Below are 21956 nucleotides of genomic sequence, written 5' to 3'. Positions count from 1 at the left end.
GTCCACACTGAAGAGCCATGAGGGACTACAGCAGCTGTGAGGAGAGGCTCTGAGCAACTAACAGAATACCGAAGAACAGTATAGTTGGGAATTTAGGAAGTGTTTATTTATTTATATTCTTCGTTTCCTCTTCTGTGTACTCCCCTGAGGCACTAGTATAGATTGAGTGTCAGGTTGTAAGAACTAACAGATTCCAGTTTCCCTGGTGGTAACACTTCCCCACCCAGAGCACAACACGGGGCGATGATATTCAAACATTCAGGATATGGAGAGGCTCCATCCCAAGTTTCTCTCATGTTGTCTGTGCCTTGGAAGAAACTGAAGTCACATTGTTCTTGTTTTCTAGGGGTTTCTCTCCCTGCCCTTTTTGTTCATCCCAGTCAACCACAGCTCTCCTGTCCTTCCGTGTTATCTTGTCATTTCAAGAATGGTATGTGGGTGGAGTCCTGCAGTGTGTAATATTCTGGGTTGACTCTTGGCTTATATTATAACACAAGTTTTCTGGAGCTTTATCTGAGGAACTCTTTGCATGTCATTTCTTTTTTTATTGCCGTATTACAAAAATTCAACTTTGGGAGGACGTCTTAGTTATTTCCAGTCTGGGATTATTACAGATGAACATGTATATGTAGGCTTTTGTGTGAACTTCAAGTTTTTGACATGTGATTATTAAATCACATGGTAGCTGTTTAAGAAAACTGCAGTGGCTATATTGTTTTGCATTCCTACCAGCAATGTATGAAGGGTCTACATTTTCTATGTATCTGCCAGCATTTCTATTGACACATTTATATGAACTGTCCTAAAAGGTATGTACTGAAGTTTCACCATTGCTTTATCTGCATTTCTCTGGTAATTAGTGGTAGTCAGCATTTTTTCTTGTGCTTCTTTGCCATTTCATCTCTTCTTAAATGAGATGTTTCTTCATGTGCCATGGATTATTTTTAAAATATAAGTACTGTTTTTACATTGTTTCCACTTCTCTCCCTCCCTCTCCTACTCCAGTGCCCCTCTCATCCATGATCTCATTTTTAAGTATTGTTTCTAAAGACACACACACACACACACACACACACACACACACACACACACACACACACAAAACCTATTGAGTCTGTTTAGTGTTGCTCATATGTATATCTGTTTAAGACTGACCACTTAGGACTGGATAATCTATTGGGGGGATCATACCTAGAGAAAACAGATGTTTTTCCTCTCAGCAACTGTTTATTAGCCATAGCTCTTTGTCTAGAGGAGGGTTTGTGGTGGTTTAGATGAGAATGTCTTCTGTATGCTTTCATATTGAGTGTTTGGTGCTGCTTAGGAAGACTGTGGAGCCCTTGGGAATTGGAGCCTTGCTGGAGAAAGCGTTTCTCTGGGGAGGGCTTGCTTGCCTTCTGGTTCACTCTCTCTGCCTCGCGTTTTCAGTTGAAGACGTGATCTCTCAGCTTCTCCTGCCTGTTGAACTCTCCCTCCAGAACTGTAAGCTAGAATAAGCTTCCTTCCTTATGTAATGTTTGGTCAGAGTGTTGTAGCAACAAGAAGAAAGTAATACAGTGATCTTGTAGAATTCATCCCCTCTATGCTGTATCAGCTGGTGTGGTCATTATGTAGGTCTTATTTAGACAGGCATATTGTTAAAAGTTCATGGGGGCAGAATCTCCATCATGTTTAGAAGATACTGTCTCACAGCTGGCATCCTGGTCCTCTGGCTCTTAGAATGCCTCCTCTGTGATGTCCCCTGAACTGTAGGTGTACAGATTGCATTGCAGATGTACCAACTGGGGCAGGGTACTCCATCATCCCTCTGTGCAGTTTGACCAGTTGTGAATCTCTGTAACAACCCCTAACTGCAGGAAAAGAGGCTTCCTTGGTGAGGGATGAGGGCCACATTTTCAGTTGTATCCTACGGTTTGGTGCTCCTTATTTGTGTAAGATACCAGTCCTTTGTCAGGCATGTGGTTTGCACATGCTTACCCCTACTGCACAGTGTGACTTGTCTTCTAATGGGTCATTTACAGAGCAAACATTTTGATTTTGTTGAAGGTTGGTTTACCAGTTTTTCTCTTTAGATTCTGCCTTTATTTCAAGTATTAAAAACTCTTTCCTGGTCCTAAATTTTCTTTTACAATTAGTTCAATATATATTTTAATTTTCCGTTTTGTTTTGAGCATTATTTAAAAGCATGTGGTTAATTTCTAAATATTTAGTTTTTAAAATGTTCTAGTTACTGATTTTAGTTGATAACTCTGTGTGTATCAAAAGTAATGTACCCATTGATGGCAAACATCACACAGTGGTATTTAAAAACAGTCATCAACTCTGGCTTTAAATAAGAGACATCTGAAACAAATTGGTAGAACATGTTTGGAATAGACAGGTGTGTGATATTATAAGAACAAAAGTAGCAGTTGTATGAGGAAGAGAATCACTAGAAATGAGAGTCTGCACTTCCACACTGAAGAAGTAAGACGGGGTGCTGCTGTCTGTGTGGTATGGGACCCAGAGAATGTTGCTTCAGTGACAGTAACGGAAGTCAGTCTGTGTGAAGCTAACTTCAGAACAGAGTCATGGAATCAAATTCATAGAAGGGAAATTCCTACCTAAAATAAAATGCTTTCGAAAAGAGCACATACATTTATTACAGTTTTGAACAGATGTGGGGGGGGGGACCTGCCCTGAAATCAAGTAGGCAGGTGTAGAAGGGAGTTAAAGGTTTGTAAGTTCTTAGAAAGACTTAAAAGAAGCCAGGTGGTGGTGGCGCACACCTTTAATCCCAGCACTCGGGAGGCAGAGGCAGGCCGATCTCTGTGAGTTTGAAGCCAGCTTGGTCTACCAAGAACAAAACAAAACAAAAGCAAGAGAAAAAAGAAAAGCTTAAGAGAGACTAAGGGAATTATGATAAAGACAATTGACAGTGATCTTGACCTGAAAGAGAGGGCTGGAGAGCAGGATCTCCATTTTATAGTCTGCCCACACAGACCAGGAAAATGCTCTCTGCCTAAGAACTTGGTATCTGATATTTGCTTCTGTCTCTGAAGATGGCACCTGGAAATCGCAGCTCACATGATTTGCCTCAAGCACGCCTAAAGAGACACACTGTGCTGCTTAGGTCTTTGTGGCACCATATTTGCCCAGTGTCCTTTGAAAATCCCCATATTTTCCAGGCCAGGTCCGGTGTGCCTCATCAGAAATGCTCGTGACTGCAAATATTCCAGACTTCATGGTCTTCATTTTCGGGCCTATTTGCCACTTTACCAGTGGGGCATGTGCAGAGTGAAGTGTGTAATTTGAAATGCCCCAAATTCCAAGCTCTTGTGTGGCACATTATTAAAGCAAAATTACCAGATTTTGAGCCATTTTTGGTGACTGGATTTCTGGATCAGGAATGTTCAAACGATGTACCTTTTCCTTTTTCAAACAATTTCTCTTTCCCTCTATTGCTAGCGTTGAAGAAAATAATGGATATTTCTTTTAAACCTGGGTTCAGGAAAAGCATAATTCCTGCCTTTTGTCTTCATCTTTCCCTCATTGAAATGTACCAGTAAACCCAGACAGCCTGCGTGTCAGCGTGAAGGCTTTGCTGTCTTTACTGACCATGTCCGTGCTGCTTCCTGTTACTGAGCCTTTATAGTAAATGACCTTGAAGTGATTCCTTTGACTTGAAGTTTGCCCTGTCTGATACTAATATAGCCAGGCAGCCTTTTTATGTATGCTAGCTGTGTGGTATCTCTTTTCTCCCATCCAAAAACTTTTAATGCAGTTAGTTTTGGAGAGCTACTAGTTAAAATGTATCTGCTAACTTATTGTTTACCAGAGAGGAAAGACGGAGGGAGGGAGGGAGGGAGGGACAGAGAGACAGACAGAGAGAGAGACACAGAGAGAGAGAGAGACGGAGAGAGACAGAGTGTGTAGAGGCCAGAATCTGGTATCAGGTGTCTTCCGTTACCACTCTGTTTTGAGATCAGGTCTTTCACCGAGCCCATAGCTCATTGGCAGTTAGCCTGGCTGGCCAGTGAGCACCAGGGCTCTTCGGTCCCTGTTCATGCCCTGCCTTTTACCTGGGTGGTGGGGATCCGCATGGCGGGTGCTTTACCGACTGAGCCATCTTTCCAACCATTTTTATTAGTTTTTAGTTTTATAGGGCTATATTAGCCAGCTTTGTTAATCGGGACCACGTTCAGAATTTTGTTTTATAGAGTAATTAGAAGTTAATATTTCATTGAACTTTCTACATGGACATAGGAGAGAGAAGTCATTTATCAACTAACTAATTAGTAACATTACCAAGTAAGAAGCTATGTTTGTTAGGTGGTAATGTTTTTACAGTTCTGGAATAAGTTTAAAGCACATTTAAAATATTGGTTTATTCTCCATGTGTTTAACATTGTTTTTACTGACATTTAAATCCATAATTTGAAGATACAAAGACCCTGTGTGGGACAGGTTTTTGCCAACTTGTCACAAACTGGAGTTATCAGGGAAGAGGGAACCTCAGCTGAGAAAATGTCTCCATCAGACTGTCCTGTAGGCGAATCTTTGGGCCACTTTCTTGACTAATTACTTATGTGGTATTAATCCTGGGCTGTTTCTCCTAGGTTGTCTGAGAAAGCATGCTGAACAAGCCACAAGCAGCAAACCAGTAAACAGCTCCTCTCCATGGCCTCTGTGTTAGCTCCTGTGTCCATGTTCTACCTCCAGTTCTTGCCCTGACTTCCTAGTATTGCCAATGCTTGTTGTAAACGCTGCAAATAACATCTTTCAAGCAATATAAGGAGTTATTTCTTTTAGTTTTTCTTTTAACACATTTATGTTTTTGATATATACATACAATTTGTTTTGTAGGATAGTCCTTAGTTTACAATTTTCTATAGTTTCTTCATGATCTAATTTTGGCTGTGAAGTTTTTATTAGTCTACTATAGAATGGTCTTGTTGCCATCACAGTATGTAAACTTTAGGCTCTAGACAACTGTTTCCTAGTTTGGGGTCATGTTAATTTTGGCCTCTTGGGTTAGATGGTGAAAGCTTTCCACAGTGAACTTGTTTCCCTCTTTGTAACATGATACTCTGATGTCTATGTTGACAACTGTGAACAACTCAGATCCGCCTTTGCTTTTTCAGACAGGACCTTTAGCCCAGGCCGCTGTCAGATTCTCACTGGGCTGTCGAGGATATCCTTGAACCTTTGGGCCTCCTGCTTCTACTCCTGGGCACTGGGATTCCAGGAATGCACTACCATAGTGGGTGGAGGGCTTGCTGGGGACCCCAGGGCCTTGTGCGGGTCAGGCTAGCACTCTTCCAGCTGAATCGCGTCCTTAACTTCTGTGTGACATCGCAGATGACACTCAGTCCTTTTTTTTATTTTAATTTTAATTTTTAAGTTTAAATTGGAAACAAGGTTGCTTCACATGTCAATCCCAGCTCCCTCTCCCTCTTCCCACCCCCTCCCACCAGTCCCCCCTTCCCCCTCACCTAATCCCCACTCCTTTCCCCAGGGAGACTGAGGCCCTCCATGGGGGATCTCCAGAGTCTGTCATTTCATCCAGGGCAGGGCCTAGGCCCTCCCCCAAGAGTCCATGCTGAAAGAGCATCTCTCATTGTGGGATGGGCACCCAAAGTCCATTTGTGTGCCAGGGATAAATACTGATCTACTACCCAAGGCCCAATAGATTGCCTAGGTCTCCTCACTGACACTCACATTCAGGGGTTCTGAATCGGTCCCATGCTGGACTCCCAGCCATCAGTCTGGGGTCCAAGAGCTCCACCTTGTTCAGGTCAGCTATTTTTGGGGGTTAAACAAGTCCAGTCTTAACCCCATTGCTCATCAGTCCTCCCTCTCTGTCACTGGTTCCTTGAGTTCAGCTCAGTGTTCAGCTGTGGGTGTCTGCCTCTGTTTCCATCAGTCATTGGTTGAAGGTTCTGTTTCCCAGACTCTCTGGCAGTGGGATTGATGCTCCATGTCTAAAATCCATATGAGTGAGTACATATCATTTTTCTCTTTTTGTCACTGGGTTACCTCATTCAAGATAGTTTCTTCTAGTACAATCCATTTGCCTGCAAATTTCAAGATTCCATTTTTTTCTACTGAATAGTACTCCATTGTGTAAATGTACCACATTTTCTGTATCCACTCTTCAGTTGAGGGGCATCTAGGTTGATTCCAGGTTCTGGCTATTACAAATAATGCTGCTATGAATACAGTGGAACAGACAACCTTATTGTATGAATATGCATCTTTTGGGTATATGCCTAAGAGTGGACTAGCTGGGTCTTGTGGTAGGCTGATTCCCATTTTTCTGAGGAATCTCCATGCTGATTTCCAAAGTGGCTGTACGAGTTGGCACTCCTACCAGCAGTGGAGGAGTATTTCCTTTTCTCCACATCCCCTCCAGATGTTTTTGATTTTAGCCATTCTGACATGAGTAAGATGGTATCTCAGAGTTGTTTTGATTTGTATTTCCCTGATAGCTAGGGATGTTGAGCACTTTCTCAAGGGCCTCTCAGCCATTTTAGACTCTTCTATTGAGAATTCTCTATGTAGTTCTGTAGCCCACTTTTTAATTGAATCCTTTGGTGTTTTGGAGACTTGCTTCTTGAGTTCTTTGTAATTTTAGAGATCAGCCCTCTGTCAGATGTAGGGTTGGTGAAAATCTTTTCCCATTCTGTGGGCTGCCTTTTTGTCTTGTTGACTGTGTCCTTTGCCTTACAGAAGCTTCTCAGTTTCAGGAGGTCCCATGTGTTAATTGTTGACCTGGTGTTATGTTCAGGAAGCGGTCTCCTGTGCCAATTCATTCAAGGGTACCTCCTACTTTCTCTTCTAAGAGGTTCAGTGTGGCTGGATTTGTGTTGAGGTCTTTGCTCCATTTGGACTTAAGTTTTTTGCATGGCAATAGACATGAATCTATCCGCATTCTCCTACATGCCAGCATCCAGTTATGCCAGCACAATTTGTTGAAGATGCTTTCTTTTTTCCATTGTATATTTTTAGCTTCTTTGTCGAAGATCAGATGTTCTTACATGTATAGGTTAATATCAGGGTGTTCAATTCTATTCCATTGGTCTACCTGTGCCAATACCAAGCTGTTCCCTCAGGATTATAGCTCTATAATAGAGCTTGAAATCAGGGATGGTGATGCCTCTGGACGTTGCTTTGTTGAATAGGGTCGTTTTGAATATCCTGGGTCTTTTGTTTTTCCATACAAAGTTGATTATTGTTCTTTCAAGGTCTGTGAAGAATTGTGCTGGGATTTTAATGGAGATTGCATTGAATCGGTAGATTGCTTTTGGCAGGATCGCCCTTTTTACTACATTGATCCTACCTATCCAAGAGCATGGGAGATCTTTCCATTTTCTGGTGTCTTCTTTAATTTCTTTCTGTAAAGACTCAAAGTTCTTGTGATACAGGTCTTTTACTTGTTTGGTTAGTGTTACCCCAAGGTATTGTATGTTGTTTGTGACAATTGTAAAGGGTGATATTTCTCTGATTTCTTTTTCAGCCCTTTTATCATCTGTATATAGTAGGGCTACTGATTTTCTTGAGTTGATCTTGTATCTTGCCACTTTGCTGAAAGTATTTATCACTTGTAGAAGTTCCCTGGTAGAATTTTTTGGATCCCTTATGTAAACTATCGTATCATCTGCAAATAATGAAAGTTTGACCTCTTCCTTTCCAATATGTATCCCCTTGATCTCCTTTTGTTGTTGTATTGCTCTAGCTAGAGCTTCAAGTACAATATTGAAGAGGTATGGAGAGAGTGGACAGCCTTGTCTTGTTCCTGATTTTAGGGGAATTGCGTTGAGTTTCTGTGCATTTAGTTTGATATTGGCTGTTGGTTTGCTGTATATAGCTTTTATTATGTTTAGGTATGTTCCTGTTATCCCGAATCTCTCCAAGACCTTTATCATGAAGGGGTGTTGGATTTTATCAAAGGCTTTTTCAGCATCTAGTGAAATGATCATGTGACTTTGTTTCTTAGCTAGTCTATATGGTGGATTACATTGATGGATTTTTGTATGTTGAACCATCCCTGTATCCCTGGAATGAAGCCAACTTGGTCATGGTGGATGAGTTTTCTGATGTCTTCTCGGATCCGATTTGCCAATATTTTATTGCGTATTTTTGCATCAATGTTCATGAGGGATATTGGTCTGAAGTTCTCTTTCTTAGCTGTGTCTTTGTGTGGCTTGGGTATCAAGGTTATTGAAGCCTCTTACAAAGAGTTTGGCAAAGACCCTTCTGCTTCTATTGCATGGAATACTTTGAGAAGAATTTCTATAAGCTGTTCTTTGAATTTCTGGTAGAATTCTGTACTGAGGCCATGTGGACTTGGGCTTTTTTCGGTTGGGAGGCTTTTGATGACTGCTTCTATTTCATTAGGGATTATAGGTCTATTCAAATTGCTTATCTGTTCTTGATTTAATTTTGGCAAGTGATAGGTATCCAGAAAAATGTCATTTCCTTTAAATTTTTGAATTTTGTGGATTACAAGTTTTCAAAGTATGACCTGATGATTCTCTGAATTTCCTTAGTGTCTGTTGTTATGTCCTTTTTGTTTCTGATTTTGTCAATTTGCATGTTCACACTCTGCCGTTTGGTAAGTTTGGACAAAGTTTTGTCTATCTTGTTGATTTTCTCAAAGAACCAACTCTTCGCTGCATTGATTCTTTGTATTGTTTTCCTAGTTTCTACTTTATTCATTTCAGCTCTCAGTTTGAATATTTCCTGGTGTCTACTCCTCCTGGGTGAGTTTGCTTCTTTGTGTTCTAGAGCTTTCAGCTGTGCTGTTAATTCTCTATGTAACTGTCCTCCAGGTTCTTCATGTGGGCACTTAGTGCTATGAACTTCCCTTGTAGCACTGCTTTCAAAGTGTCCCATAGGTTTGGGTATGTTGTGTCTTCATTCTCATTGAATTCTAGAAAGTCTTTAATTTATTTTTTATTTCTTCATTGATCCAGGAATGGTGCAATTGTGCATTATTCAATTTCCATGAGTTTGTAGGGTTTCTGCAATTTGTGTTGTTGTTGAACTCTAACTTTAAAGCATGGTGGTCTGATAAGACACATGGAGTTATTCCAATTTTTTTTGTACCTGTTGAGGTTTGATATTTTGCCAAGTATGTGGTCAATTTTTGAAATGGTTTCATGTGGTGCTGAGAAGAAGGTATATTCCTTTTTATTTGGATGGGATGTTCTATAGATGTCTATTAATCCCAATTGGGTCGTAACTTCTATTAGCCCCTTTGCTTCTTTGTTAAGTTTCTGTCTGATAGTCCTGTCTAGTGATGAGAGTGGGGTGTTGAAGTCTCCCACTATAAGTGTGTGGGGCTATATATGTTATTTGAGTTTTAGTAATGTTTCTTTTATGAACGTGGATACCTTTGTATTTGGGGCACAGATGTTCAGAACCGAGAATTCATCTTGGTGGATTTCTCCTGTGATGAGTATGTAAAGACCTCCTTCATCACTTTTGATTGATTGTATTTTAAAGTCTAATTTGTTAGATATTAGGATTGCTACCCCTGCTTGTTTCTTGGGTCCATTTGATTTGAAAATCTTTTCCCAACCTTTAACTCTGAGGTAACATCTGTCTTTGAGGCTGAGGTGTGTTTCTTGTATGCAGCAGAAGGATGGGTTCTGTCTTCGAATTCATTCTGTTAGTCTGTGTCTCTTTATGGGCGAGTTAAGACCGTTAATATTGAGGGATATTAATGACCATTGATTGCTCATTCTTATTTGTTTTGGAATGGTTGATGGTAGTGGAATTATATGTGGATTTCCACCCATTTTTTCTTTTGGCTGTTGGTAAGGTGGGATTATATATTGCCTATGTTTTTCTGGTTGTAGTTAACTTCCTTGGGTTGGAGTTTTCCTTCAAGAACTTTCTGTAGGGCTGGGTTAGCGGATGCGTATTGTTTGAATCTGGTTTTGTCATGGAATATATTGTTTTCTCCATCTATAGTGATTGAAAGCTTTGCTGGGTATAGCAGTCTTGGCTGGCATCCATGGTCTCTTAATGTTGGTAGAATATCTATCCAGGACCTTCTGGCTTTCAGAGTTTCCATGGAGAAGTCAGGTGTAATTCTGATAGGTTTGCCTTTATATGTTACTTGACCTTTTTCTTTAGCTTCTCTTAATATTCTTTCTTTATTCTCTATGTTTGGGTCTTGATTGTTAGTGGTGGCGGGATTGTTTTTTTTTTTTTTTTTTTTTTTTAATGGTCCACTCTATTTGGTGTTCTGTAAGCTTCTTGTACCTTCATTGGCATGTCTTTCTTTAGGTTGGGAATGCTTTCTTCTATGATTTTGTTGAATATGTTTTCTGACCTTTTGAGTTGGGTTTCTTCACCTTCTTCTATACCTATTATTCTTAGGTTGGCATACAAACAAATGACAACAGCCAGTTGTGATGAATCATCTAAAGCAGACTCGCCGCCACCCGCTTTACCTGCAAGGGCATGGAAGCACATTTCAAGACCAATTCTGTGTCTGTGAAGATACTGAGGTCACAGGACTCTTCTTTTCTTGAAGTTTTCTCACAAGCACTCAGAATTTCTCTCCCATGACTAGTCAAGGCCACTGTTACTGTCAGTTTTTTACTTGGGGAAAGGGTGGTGGAGAAGCTTCTGAAATTGTATACATTTGTAAATATGTGTGTATTTATTAGAAGATAATATTCTAAACCTTTCAGTTATCAAGTGATAGGTCCCCACCTAATAACTTTTAGAAGTAAAGTTTTACCTTTTTCTCAAATGACTCATAGCTTTTTAATAATTTTCCAAAATAAGTATGCATAAAAAGCATGTAACAAATGTATCAGTTTAAAATTTTATGTGTTTAAGCTTCAAAGTCAAAATGCATAGTAGTCTGTATTAATGATTAAAGGTTAAGCTGTGTTTTCAGAGTCATAATAGCTGTGGTGTGAATGGATGCTCGGGTGTGAATGCTGAGGGTCAGGCAGACACAGGTGTGGAAAAGGTAGGAGACGACACTGAGGCTACTCACTGGTGAGATTCCCTCAGTGTCCATTGAAGCTCAGAGACGTCACTTCCTGAATTAAGGTCAACTTGGAAACCCCACAGTTCACATTCTTGACCGTTACTAAACCAAATGGCAGATGTTGGTAATGCTTAATTTTCATAGAAAAGTATCTGTTGGGCATGCTTTGGTCTATAGATAGCAAATGTAACTCTCTTTCTCTCCCCCTCTCTCTCTCTCTCTCTCTCTCTCTCTCTCTCTCTGTGGGGGTGGGGAGGGACAGAGACACCAAGTGATCAAGCAAATGCTGTCTGACTAAGTTACAATACTTCTTAAAAAGCCATAATTAGTTGAAAATACAACTGAGTTTTTGCTCCCTCTTCTGCCATTGATTTTTGTGTGACTACTCCTTCTTGAAAGCACACACGCTCACACACACACACACACACACACACACCCCTGTTGCAGGTTGCAGGTTGCAGGGGTATGAAGATGGTTGATCCCTGCTTCATCATGATGGAATTTGCAGTTGACCCTGAGAAGAGACGTAGAATGTTATAGTATACTGAAACGGTGTCCTGAGAGGCAGGGTGCCCGACTACAGAGGGAAGGGAAGGAGAGAAACCACAGAAGTGACATAGGCGCCGAAGAGCAGACAAGCAGCTAGCATTGTGCACACTGGGACTCACATGCAGTTCATCATGCAGGGTTATAGACAATTATTAAGGTATGTTACAGCACGTGATTGGAAATGTAGTTAGTTCTTGAATTTGATGAAATATATATGCCAGACTTAAAATTTTAGATTTGTTTTTTATGATAGTTACTGAGTCTTTGAAGAGGGAAAATGGAATCTTGAGATAATAGTGAATGAAGATAGGGACCCAGTTAAGAGACAGTTTGTGGCAGTTTGTAAAGAGATGTATCATGACAGTCTGTACTGACGACTACATGAGAGATACCGAAAGGTTAGGTGACTAAAATGCCTTGTATTTATAATGCTTTAAATGGCACAAACACTGTAATGCACATTTCCTGTTTTGGTACCCATTAAGGAGGTTGATAAACAGATGTTTCAGGTAGATGGACTTCTGTTTTGTACAAGGGAATGGAGATCACGAGACCCTGCCTTAGCCAGGGATGAGAAAGCAATGGCTTACATGTGACCCAAAGCTGGGTGGTCAAGCTCTGGGCTCTGTCTGGTTGTTTCACACCAATGGTAGGCAGCAACCAGGTGTGCATTAATCTACAGCATGGATGGGGTCAGCCAGTAAGGTCAAGAAATACTCACAGGTCCATGTGAATACCTGGAAGGTGCTTTTGCTGAGGACATGGTGTGTTGGCGTGTTTGGAGGCCTGTTCTTGTGACTGTTGGAAACAGAGGCAGGCTCATATTGGACAGCATTCTAGAGACTCTTCCAATCAGTGTTGGCAATCAGCATGCTAAGAATTCTTAGTCCACACCTTTAAAGTGAGTTCTTACTTGTTAGGGGCTATGGTTATGTTCCCTTTTACAGCGCTGAAGGACCTGGGAGAAGCAGACATGTGTCTGCTTTCTCATCCCTGGCTCTCAACACTGATGATACGTTCATTGCGCTCCATCTAGCTTGACATCGAGTCGCTGCTGTGTCTGTTCAGTACTCTTTCAAGTTAAGTGATTACTATTCTGATCCAGCAAGCAATGTGAGACTGGGTAGCACAGGTGGCTAAACTATCTTGAAGGCAGTGTTGTCAGAGGCATGTAACCACTGCTCTTCAGAAAGCTTGGAACCCGAGATGTGTAGGGAACTGAATCTAAAACTACATGATCACACTGCTAAGTCAAGTCCCATAGAGTTGTTTCTGCTGTGTAATGTTTCAAAGGGAACCCTAAACTGCCATAGTCTTTCTCTCCTAATTTTGTCCTACCTGATTAACTTGTAGTCTGTGTTGGTAAATTCAAAGGAAACAATTAGTTTCTACCATAATTGGGAGCCATAGTCAGTTAAGGTACTTTGGAAAGTATAATGACCTCTCTGGTATATCTGTTTGCTGACTCTGCCTCATGGTGTGAACCTTGTGTCTGGATATTTTAGTTTCCTTCTAAACAGAAGGGAAAAAAGAAAGGAAGGAGGGATGAGGGGGGAAAAAAAGCCTGATTTGTGCTCCATCTAACACAGAGTTTTTAATGACAGTGTGAGATCAGTAAAGGATTTTCACCAAAATACACTATTTATGAGTTGAAATTTGTATTTTTTAAAAATGTGAGGTTTTAAAATGCTATCTTAAAATAACAGTAAGGTTTTAAAAACCATTGGGATATGGTGGCACATGCTAGTAATTACAGTACTTGGGAGGCAAGGCAGGAAGATCAGGAGTTGAAGGCCATCCTGGGCTACGTGATGGGTTTGAGAAACATCCAGGGTCACATTAGCTTAGGATTTTTATTTTGTAGTCTGTCCAGACCACTTTTACTGTTGGATTTGACAGGTATGACAAGAGGCTGATCTACAGAGTCTACAGGGAAAGTACAGAGATTTTGGGTTAAAGGAGCCTCGAATTGACTTTCCATTAAGTCTAGGCTATTTGTGTTGATTCCTTCAGAGTAGAAATGTGCTTAGCGTCGACTGCTTTCTTCTTCTGTACCATCTGAACCCAATCCACTTGTCTTTTGTAGCTCGAGACAGTGGCGTGGCAGCTTAACCTGCAAATGGCCCACTCGACCCAAGCAAAGCTGCAGTCTCCTCAGGCCGTGCTGCAACTGGGAGTGAGCCAGGAAGACTCCAAGGTGAGAAACCGCGCCCTAGGGAAGTGAGGTATTTTGTTTGGTAGGTAGGTCTTGTACCTCATTGATAGAGGAGGCTGGCCTTAAAAGCAAGTGTAAATCAGCGACAACAGCCCGTCTTGCAGTGTGCTTCCCTTATAGACCACTTTATAATGTCTTTTAATTGCATGAAGTAAAAATGTAATGGAGTCCCTGCGAAATTACTGTTTTTGATGCCCCGGTGTACGGGTACATGGGCGTGTGTGTGTGTGTGTGTGTGTGTGTGTGTGTGTGTGTGTGTGTGTGTGTGTGTGTGTGTGTGTTTTAAACTGTACACTGCGTGCATAAAGGGAAAGGGACATTTGTTGTTGTCCAGCCAGTGCGTGAGCCAGTCGGATAATGTGAATTGGGAATATTCGTTCACGTGTTTAAATCCTAACTCTTGCAAGATAGGTCTTGCATTAGTTTACATCATAGGGCAGCTCCTCCTTTAGTATCAGTTTTGGAGAAGCCTGAACATAATTGTCGAAGGTGAAGGAAGTGCTGTGGGAGGCTCCCTACTGTGGGATGTAGAGAAACAGGTTTCAGCTATAATGAGAACTATCTATCACGTTTTACACTGTAATTACCTTTTAAGATAGAAAAGGAGAATAAACCTTTCCTCAGGAGGTGAGACTTTGTATTTTCTTGAGATGTTTGAATAGAGCTGGGTACGGGAGATCTGAGGATGGAGAGCTTACAGTGGATGAATGTTTTTTTTTCCCCCGGTAGTGGTGTTTATAATGGAATAGGATGTATTTTGATAGTGTGTTCACAATTACTTATTATATCATACGTATTTGTGTCTTTTTGAAGAATTGGACTACTGGCCAGCCCAGTATATTCAACCATAAAGTATTAATATGATTTGTCTTATATATAATGTATTAGTTTAATGCAATGTTTGAAAATAATTTCCTTTCACACATTTTCCACTGGAAAATAATACAAACTTACTAGTCAAGTGTCAAGTTGAGACTTATTGATTGTGCTGCAACTTAGTTACATAATTGCAGCATTATACCTAATCTTTGTAAGACTCTTTCTTGTATCATTTAGTGTGTGTCTTACAGGGTTTCTGTGAGGATTACAAGCCTACTGTGTATAAAGCACTTAGCCAATGTGGTAAATGCTCAGTAAGTACTAGCTATTATCATCACCATCATCAATACAGTATGGGGAGCTAAAATGTATCAATCAGTCAGCCAAGGCATTTGCTTCATGCCAAAGTTCTTACTAAATTTATTTGCTAATGTAGTTATTGTCATTTTCTTTTCTGTTTCATATGTCATCATCTCTCTCTTTTTCTTGATGTACTTTTAATACTTATGCTTCCTGGGAATTCAAGAGCAAAAGGACAGCCTGGGAAGTCCCTTTCCCTCCTGTGAACCAAGGAAGGTATTCCTTTAGGTTTGGGGGAATGGTCTGGAAGGCACTGGAGTAGGCTGGGGCTCACCATGACTGAACAGAGGCATATTTAAGTAGCTCTGAGCTGTCTCTGTTTTATCTCTTATGACTACTATGTGTAAACTCCGAGTACCTACAGAGCCACAGCACTATGTGAGATAGGGGATATTATTTTTACCAAATATTAGATGTGCTTTAAACCCCAGGGCTTTCGTGGTGCTTCGCTTTGTGATGCCCAAGGCCCCCAGCACCATCACATAGACTTAAAACCATGGCCGTATGCCTGCGTGTCCATTTCATCATGAAGCAGTGGGAATGAGGGAATAATGCTTCTAGCAAGACAGTCTTTCTTAAAATTCATGCTGCTCTCCGGGAAGTCAATACAGATGTGAAATCTAGATCATTTGTGATATGGGTTTAAGTATATTTACTTTTGTCCATTTGTTGCTCTTTTGAAACTTTGATTGGCTCTTATTACAGATGAGCATTATTAGCCCTGTAACATGCAGAAATAGACAACCACTGTCTTTCCCAGTAGAAGAGCAAGGCAAGCAGCATATCCTGTGTGCAGATTTGAGAATTTCTTGATATTGCCCCTTCCCATGGCGCCGTGTGGACTTGACCCAGCTAATATTTCATAGACACTAGGTACACAATGAAATGTAAAACATGCTGGGTCCAAGAGATTCTGTGCCTCAAGGAACAGTTGACAGCTACATTGTCTCCTCAGCAAACTGCCCAGTTCTGCCTTGAGTTGAATTTTTTTTGTTTACTTTCTCCTATTGTCATGGTTTTATTCTTCTTGTTTCTGCTTCATGTGGATGTTACTGTTTGCGTAATTTCTGTTATTAAATACCACAAACTGTATTGTGCCCTCTGTCTGTTTCCTGTGTGCGGAAACGAGAATTCAGGAATTGCTGATAGTCTGTAGTGAATAGCAGGGGCATGGAGCAGGTTGTGGAAACTACATTTACTGAAGGAAGAGCTGCTATTAAAATATTAGAAGTTAGGGCTACTTGAGTTATAATGGAAAGGACCACAAATTACAAAATTATCAGATTGAAAAACCATTTATGTAAAATAGTAAGCTGTAGGTAGGAATTCTTTTAAATATGTGTTTCATGGCATCGTTACCTGGAAAAATATACATGTTCTGAGATCCTGAGGGGATTAGAGTTGATGTAAAGGAGAGACTATCTGGGCAGTGTTCACATGGTGTAATGTAGCAAAGAGTGGTTTCTAAGGAGCTGCTTTTCCTAGTGTTGCTTACTGCATGCCCATGAATGTGTAGCTTGCAATGGAGTTTTCATTTGCTATCATTCTAGATAACATTGTTTGACTGTGTTATCTTTGCCCTAAGAATATTTCTGTCTCAAGGCTTTCCTGTTTTGCTACTAATTTTATCATGAAAAATGGATGATTGTAGCTTTTGGACAGATCTATAGTGTAGTTATTTTCAGCTAATGCCCTTTGTATCTCTCGAATGCATTCTGCAAAGTAAGACAATTTTCTGGTTCACAGATACTTTAGAATAAAGTTTTCTTGTTTTGTTATGGTTTGGTTTGGTTTATTTCATTAGGGGGCAGTAGAGCGCTTTGCCTGCCTAACCATTACTGGGATTCACAATGTTATTTAACATAACATTCAAAGTAGTTGTGGGAAATGCTAAGTGTTTACATTTCTAATCTGTATATAACAATAGAGTTCTCCTGTTTCCATCAGCAGAATTAATGCCGATTAATCAGATATGTATAGAACAAATAAATGAGATCAGCATGAGTCAGCCTTTGTTAATTTGCCTGTGATCATTTGCCAAAATGTAATTTATTAAAAAGCTTTCTGCACTGCTGACTTTTTTGTTTCATTCTGTCACTTACACTTAGTTCTTTACAAGAACATGGAATAAAATAATCCCCAAGATAAATGAATGGCTCCGTTGGGTAATAGTTTAAACTACTTTCAGGCTAATTATAGTCTGTTGAATTAAAAAAAAAATAAATTGTGAAGAATACAGTGTTTTTTCTAACAAGTGTTGGTAATTTTGAATATCATCAATACTTCAAATATTCTAAAAACACAAAAATACTTAAAATACACATTTAATTTCCTTATCAGTTTGTTACTCAACAGAATCCTATTTTATTAATGTAGAGATTAAAATTGTGTTTCATTTTCTATCTACAACCAAGATAAAATTACTTTCATAGTAAACTTTCATTTCTTTTAAAGTTAAACTGGACTTGACTTAGGGTACAGAAGATATTTACGGATAGGTAATTATGATTTTGAGTAAATGTGGATCTTTTCATGCTGGCTTCTGAGGTGGATGTTTTCTCATTTCCAGCTGATTGGAGAAAACAAGCTTTACTCTTACTGTTTGTAGTTTTTTTCTAGTACGCTGGGAACAGAACTCAGGGCCTTTACATGCTAGCCATGTGCTCTACCACGAACTACCTCCCACCATTTACACGTTTGCTCTGACTAGACACTAGATATTGTCAGACTTCGGTGTTTAAAGCACCTCTTCCAGTAATGAATGTGATTGTTTGATAGATGGAGAAAGGGAAATTCAGAGAGGTTAGATCAGTTTCCAAGGCCACAAGGCTAGTCATGTGTACATGCAGAATTTGAAGCCAGGCCATTTCACTGCAATGTTTATTGTGGGTTCTGGATTATTTTCCTTTTTACTGATGTGGTCCATTCTGTAATGTGTACACATATTTTAAATTCATGGCTTTATTGATCTTTTTCTTCTCAAGATTATATAGATTCTGCTTCCTGTTTCCTTTCCTTTATGAAATTCAGTTAGGACAGGAGATGCTTCATCATTGAGAGATACTCTTTTACTTCTGCATAACAAATGTATGTTTCTGTATGGATGATATTTCAATAGGACCTACTTTTTAAAAAAGAAAATCTTGGTATAAGGATTAGATTATGTCATTGCATGATGCCTTTAAAACAGACTCTGTTACTTAAAGGGGAAACATATTCTGATTTATTTAAGATAGATGTCTCAATAAGAAAAAAAATATGTGCTCGTCAAATCTTGAACTCTTATTATGGGAATTTAAAATACTTTGATACCCTTAAGGGTAATGTAGTATAGATTGAATTAGATGTACCTACAGGTTTTTTATAAGATGTTCTCAAATATAGGCCGGAATTTCCTAAATGCATTTTAAGGTATCCTATAGCACATCTTTATTAGCATAAGTCACGTTAAAGGATGCTTTCTTATTCTTTTTTTCCTTTTTTTAAATTTAAATTAGAAACAAGCTTGCTTCACATGTCAATCCCAGCTCCCTCCCTTTCACCCCCGCCCCCTCAGCCTAACCCCCAACTCCCCAGTCCCCACTCTGCTCTCCAGGGAGGGTGAGGCCCTCCATGGGGGATCTCCAAAGTCTGTCTTATCATTCCAGGCAGGGACGAGGCCCTCCCCCATGTGTCCAGCCTGAGAGAGCATCCCTCTGTATGGAATGGACTCCCAAAGTCCTTTTGGATGCCAGGAATAAATACTGATCTAGTACCCGAGGCCCCAAAGAATGCTGAGGCCTCCTCACTGACACCCACGTTCAGGGGGGTCTGGATCAGTCCTATGCTAGCCTCTCAGCCATCAATCTGGGATCCAAGGGCTCCCACTTGTTCAGGTCAGCTGTTTCTGTGGGTTTCACCCACCCAGTCTTGACCCCTTTGCTCATCACTCTTCCCACTCTGCAACTGGTTTCCAGGAGTTCATTTCAGTGTTTAGCTCTGGGTGTCTGCCTCTGCTTCCATAGCCACTGGATGAAGGCTCTAGGATGGCATACAAGGTAGTCATCAATCTCATTATCAGGGAAGGGCATTTAAGATGGCCTCTCCACTATTGCTTAGATTGCCAGTTGGTACAGTCACTTTGGAAATCAGTATGAAGACTCCTCAGGAAAATGGGAATCAGTCTACCAAAGATCCAACAATTCCACTCTTAGGCATATACCCAAAAGATGCACATTCATACAACAAGGGCATCTGTTCCACTATGTTCATAGCAGCATTATTTGTAATAACCAGAACCTGGAAGCAGCCTAGATGGCCCTCAACTGAAGAGTGGATAGAGAAAATTTGGTACATTTACACAATTGAGTACTACTCAGCAGAAAAAAAAAATGGAATCTTGAAATTTGCAGGCAAATGGATGGCACTAGGAGAAACCATCCCAAGTGAGGTAACCCAGTCACAAAAAGACAAGCATAGTATGTACTCACTCATATATGGATTTTAGGCATGAAGCAGGAGAGTGCCAGCCTACAATCCCACCACCAGAGAGTCTGGGAAACAGGAAGGACCCTAAGAGAGATATGCATGATACCAAGAGAAGGGGAATGGGACAGGATCTCCTGAGTGGATTGATAGTATGGGGGCAGGGGAGAGGGAGCTGGGAGAAAGAGAGGGGGAGAAGAGGAGGGGAGAGGAGGCCATGGGGGAGCAGGAAGGTTGAGTCGGGGAAAGAATAGAGAACAGGATGAGAGATGCCATAATAGAGTGAGTCATTCTAGGTTTGAGGGGAGATCTGGCACTAGTGAGATTTCCAGAGATCTACAAGGATTCTTTCTTATTCTTGATAATGTAGTCAAGATGATCTATGTGATGGGGTCACAATTCAAATGTGGAAACGAATTCATTTCTTTGTTAATACCTGCTGGATGCTTTTTTATTGTATGTACTTAAGTTGTACTATGTACTATGTTAACATAAATGTAGGAAGTAAGTGATTACTATAGTTGAGCAAAATAGGGTGGCTTTTACCACCCCCCCCATAGGTAGCTTTTTTCGTGTGTGATGAAAGCATCTAAAATATATTTTCTCAGTGAAGTGTCAGTGTGCTTCTCTGGGGATGAAACCAACTTGATCATGGCAGATAACTATTTGATGTATTCTTGGTTTGTCTTGCAAGAATTTTATTGAAAATGTTTGCATCTGTGCTTATAAGGAATATTGGTCTATAATTTTCTTCTTTTGTTGGATCTTTGTGTGGCTTTGGTATCAGGGTAATAGTAGGCTTATAAAAAGAATTAGGTTCCTTCAGTTTTATTTTGTAGAACAATTTGAAGAGTATTGGTGTTAGTTCTTCTCTGAGAAACTAATAGAATTCTGCACTAAACCCCTCTGGTCTTGGGATTTCTTGGTTGGGAGATTTTTAATTACTGCTTTGATTTCACTAGGGTTTATGGCTCTTTTCCAATTGTCTATTTTATCTTGATTTAACTTTGGTAGGTCATATATATCAAGAAATTCATCCATTTCTTTTAGGTTTTCCAGTTTGGTGGAATACAGATTTTTTAAAGCATGTTGTTATGATTCTCTGAATTTCTTTAATGTCTACTTATATTTCCCCCTTTCATCCTTGTTTGGATCTACTCTTTGTGTCTTTTGGTTCATTTGGTTAAAGGTTTGTCAATCTTGCTGATTTTCTGAAAGAACCAACTGTTCATTTCATTGATCTTTGTATTGTTGTTTTTGTTTCAATTTCATTGATTTCATCCCTGAGTTTAATTATTTTGTTCCATCTACTCTTTCAGGGTGTTGTTGCTTGTTTTAGAGCCTTGAGATGTGTTGTTAAGTGATTAATATGACATCTCTCTGGTTTTCAGAGGCACTACCTTGCCTCTTAGAATTGCCATCGTTATGTCCTATAGGTTTGGGTAGGTTGTGCTTTCATTTTCACTCAATTTCAAAAAGGTTTTAAATTTCCTTCTTAGCTTCTGTCTTCACACAATTTTCATTAAAAGTGAGTTGTTCAGTTTCCACGAGTTAGTATATTTTCTGCTGTCCCTGCTCTTGTTGACATCCAGTTTTAGTCCAAGCTGGTCAGATAGGATGTTATTCCAGCTTTCTTCTATCTGTTGAGACATAGTTCTGTGTTCTAAGATGTGGCCAATTTTGAAGAAAGTTTCATGAGATGCTGAGAAGAAAAAATATTATTAGTATTTCAGTGAACTGTCCTGTAGATATCTATGAGGCCATTTTATTTATAATGTCCTTTAACACCAGCATTTCTCTGTCTAGTTTCTGTCTGGATGACCTGTTAGCAAGAGTGGAGTATTGAAGCCAACACCTCTATCACTATGTCTGGGTCCATGTGTGATTTTAGCTATAGTAGTGTTTCTTTCATGAGCTTTGGTGCCCTTGTGCTTGGTGCACTTATGTTTAGAACTGTAATATCATCTTGGTGGTGGTGTGCTCTTTCTCGTTCGATTAACTGTTTTCTTGATTATTTGTTCCTTGTGTCCTTATGGGTTTACTTGGTATAGTTAACCTTCTCTTCAGACTGAAGTTTTCCTTCTAGTGCCTTCTGTAGAGCTGGATTAGTAAATTGAAATTGAAGTTTTTTCTGTTGTGAAATGTTTTTCTTTCTCTGTTGATTGTGATTAATAGTTTTGCTGGCATGTGTAGTTTGTCACAACTTGTAATCTAGTCAGAGTTTCTCTGTGTCTTGGAAGCTGCTTTCCAAATACCACTCAGAGGATTAATATTAATTATGAATGCTTCACCGATAGCTCAGGCTTATAACTAACTAGCTCTTACAACTTAAATTAACCAGTTTCTATTAATCTATGTGCTGCTCCGAGACTTGTGACTTTAATCTTTCCTGTAAGCCCTGCTTCCTCTTCATCTGGCTGGCAACTCTTCTGATTCCACCTTCTTCTTTTCTTCTTCTTCTTCTTCCTCTTCTTCCTCTTCCTCCTCTTCCTCTTCCTCCTCTTCTTCCTCCTCTTCTTCCTCATCTTCTTCCTCCTCATCTTCCTCCTCTTC

At 40.0% G+C, this 21956-nt stretch overlaps 1 protein-coding gene across 1 annotated transcript in view; it reads left to right on the top strand.

Annotated features, from left to right (window-relative positions):
- The window catches only part of Commd10 (COMM domain containing 10), a 119553-nt gene that overhangs the window by 21561 nt on the left and 76036 nt on the right, over positions 1-21956 (top strand). Inside the window, exon 5 of the mRNA XM_005069134.4 lies at positions 13632-13742. Within this exon, the coding sequence (XP_005069191.1) occupies positions 13632-13742 (111 nt within the window). The remainder of the gene's footprint in view (positions 1-13631; positions 13743-21956) is intronic.

This window comes from Mesocricetus auratus, unplaced genomic scaffold (genome assembly GCF_017639785.1).
Source record: "Mesocricetus auratus isolate SY011 unplaced genomic scaffold, BCM_Maur_2.0 Super-Scaffold_6730, whole genome shotgun sequence".
Classification (NCBI taxonomy): domain Eukaryota; kingdom Metazoa; phylum Chordata; class Mammalia; order Rodentia; family Cricetidae; genus Mesocricetus; species Mesocricetus auratus.
The sequence above is the reverse complement of the archived record's forward strand: the minus strand, read 5'-3'. Positions and strand labels throughout refer to the sequence as shown.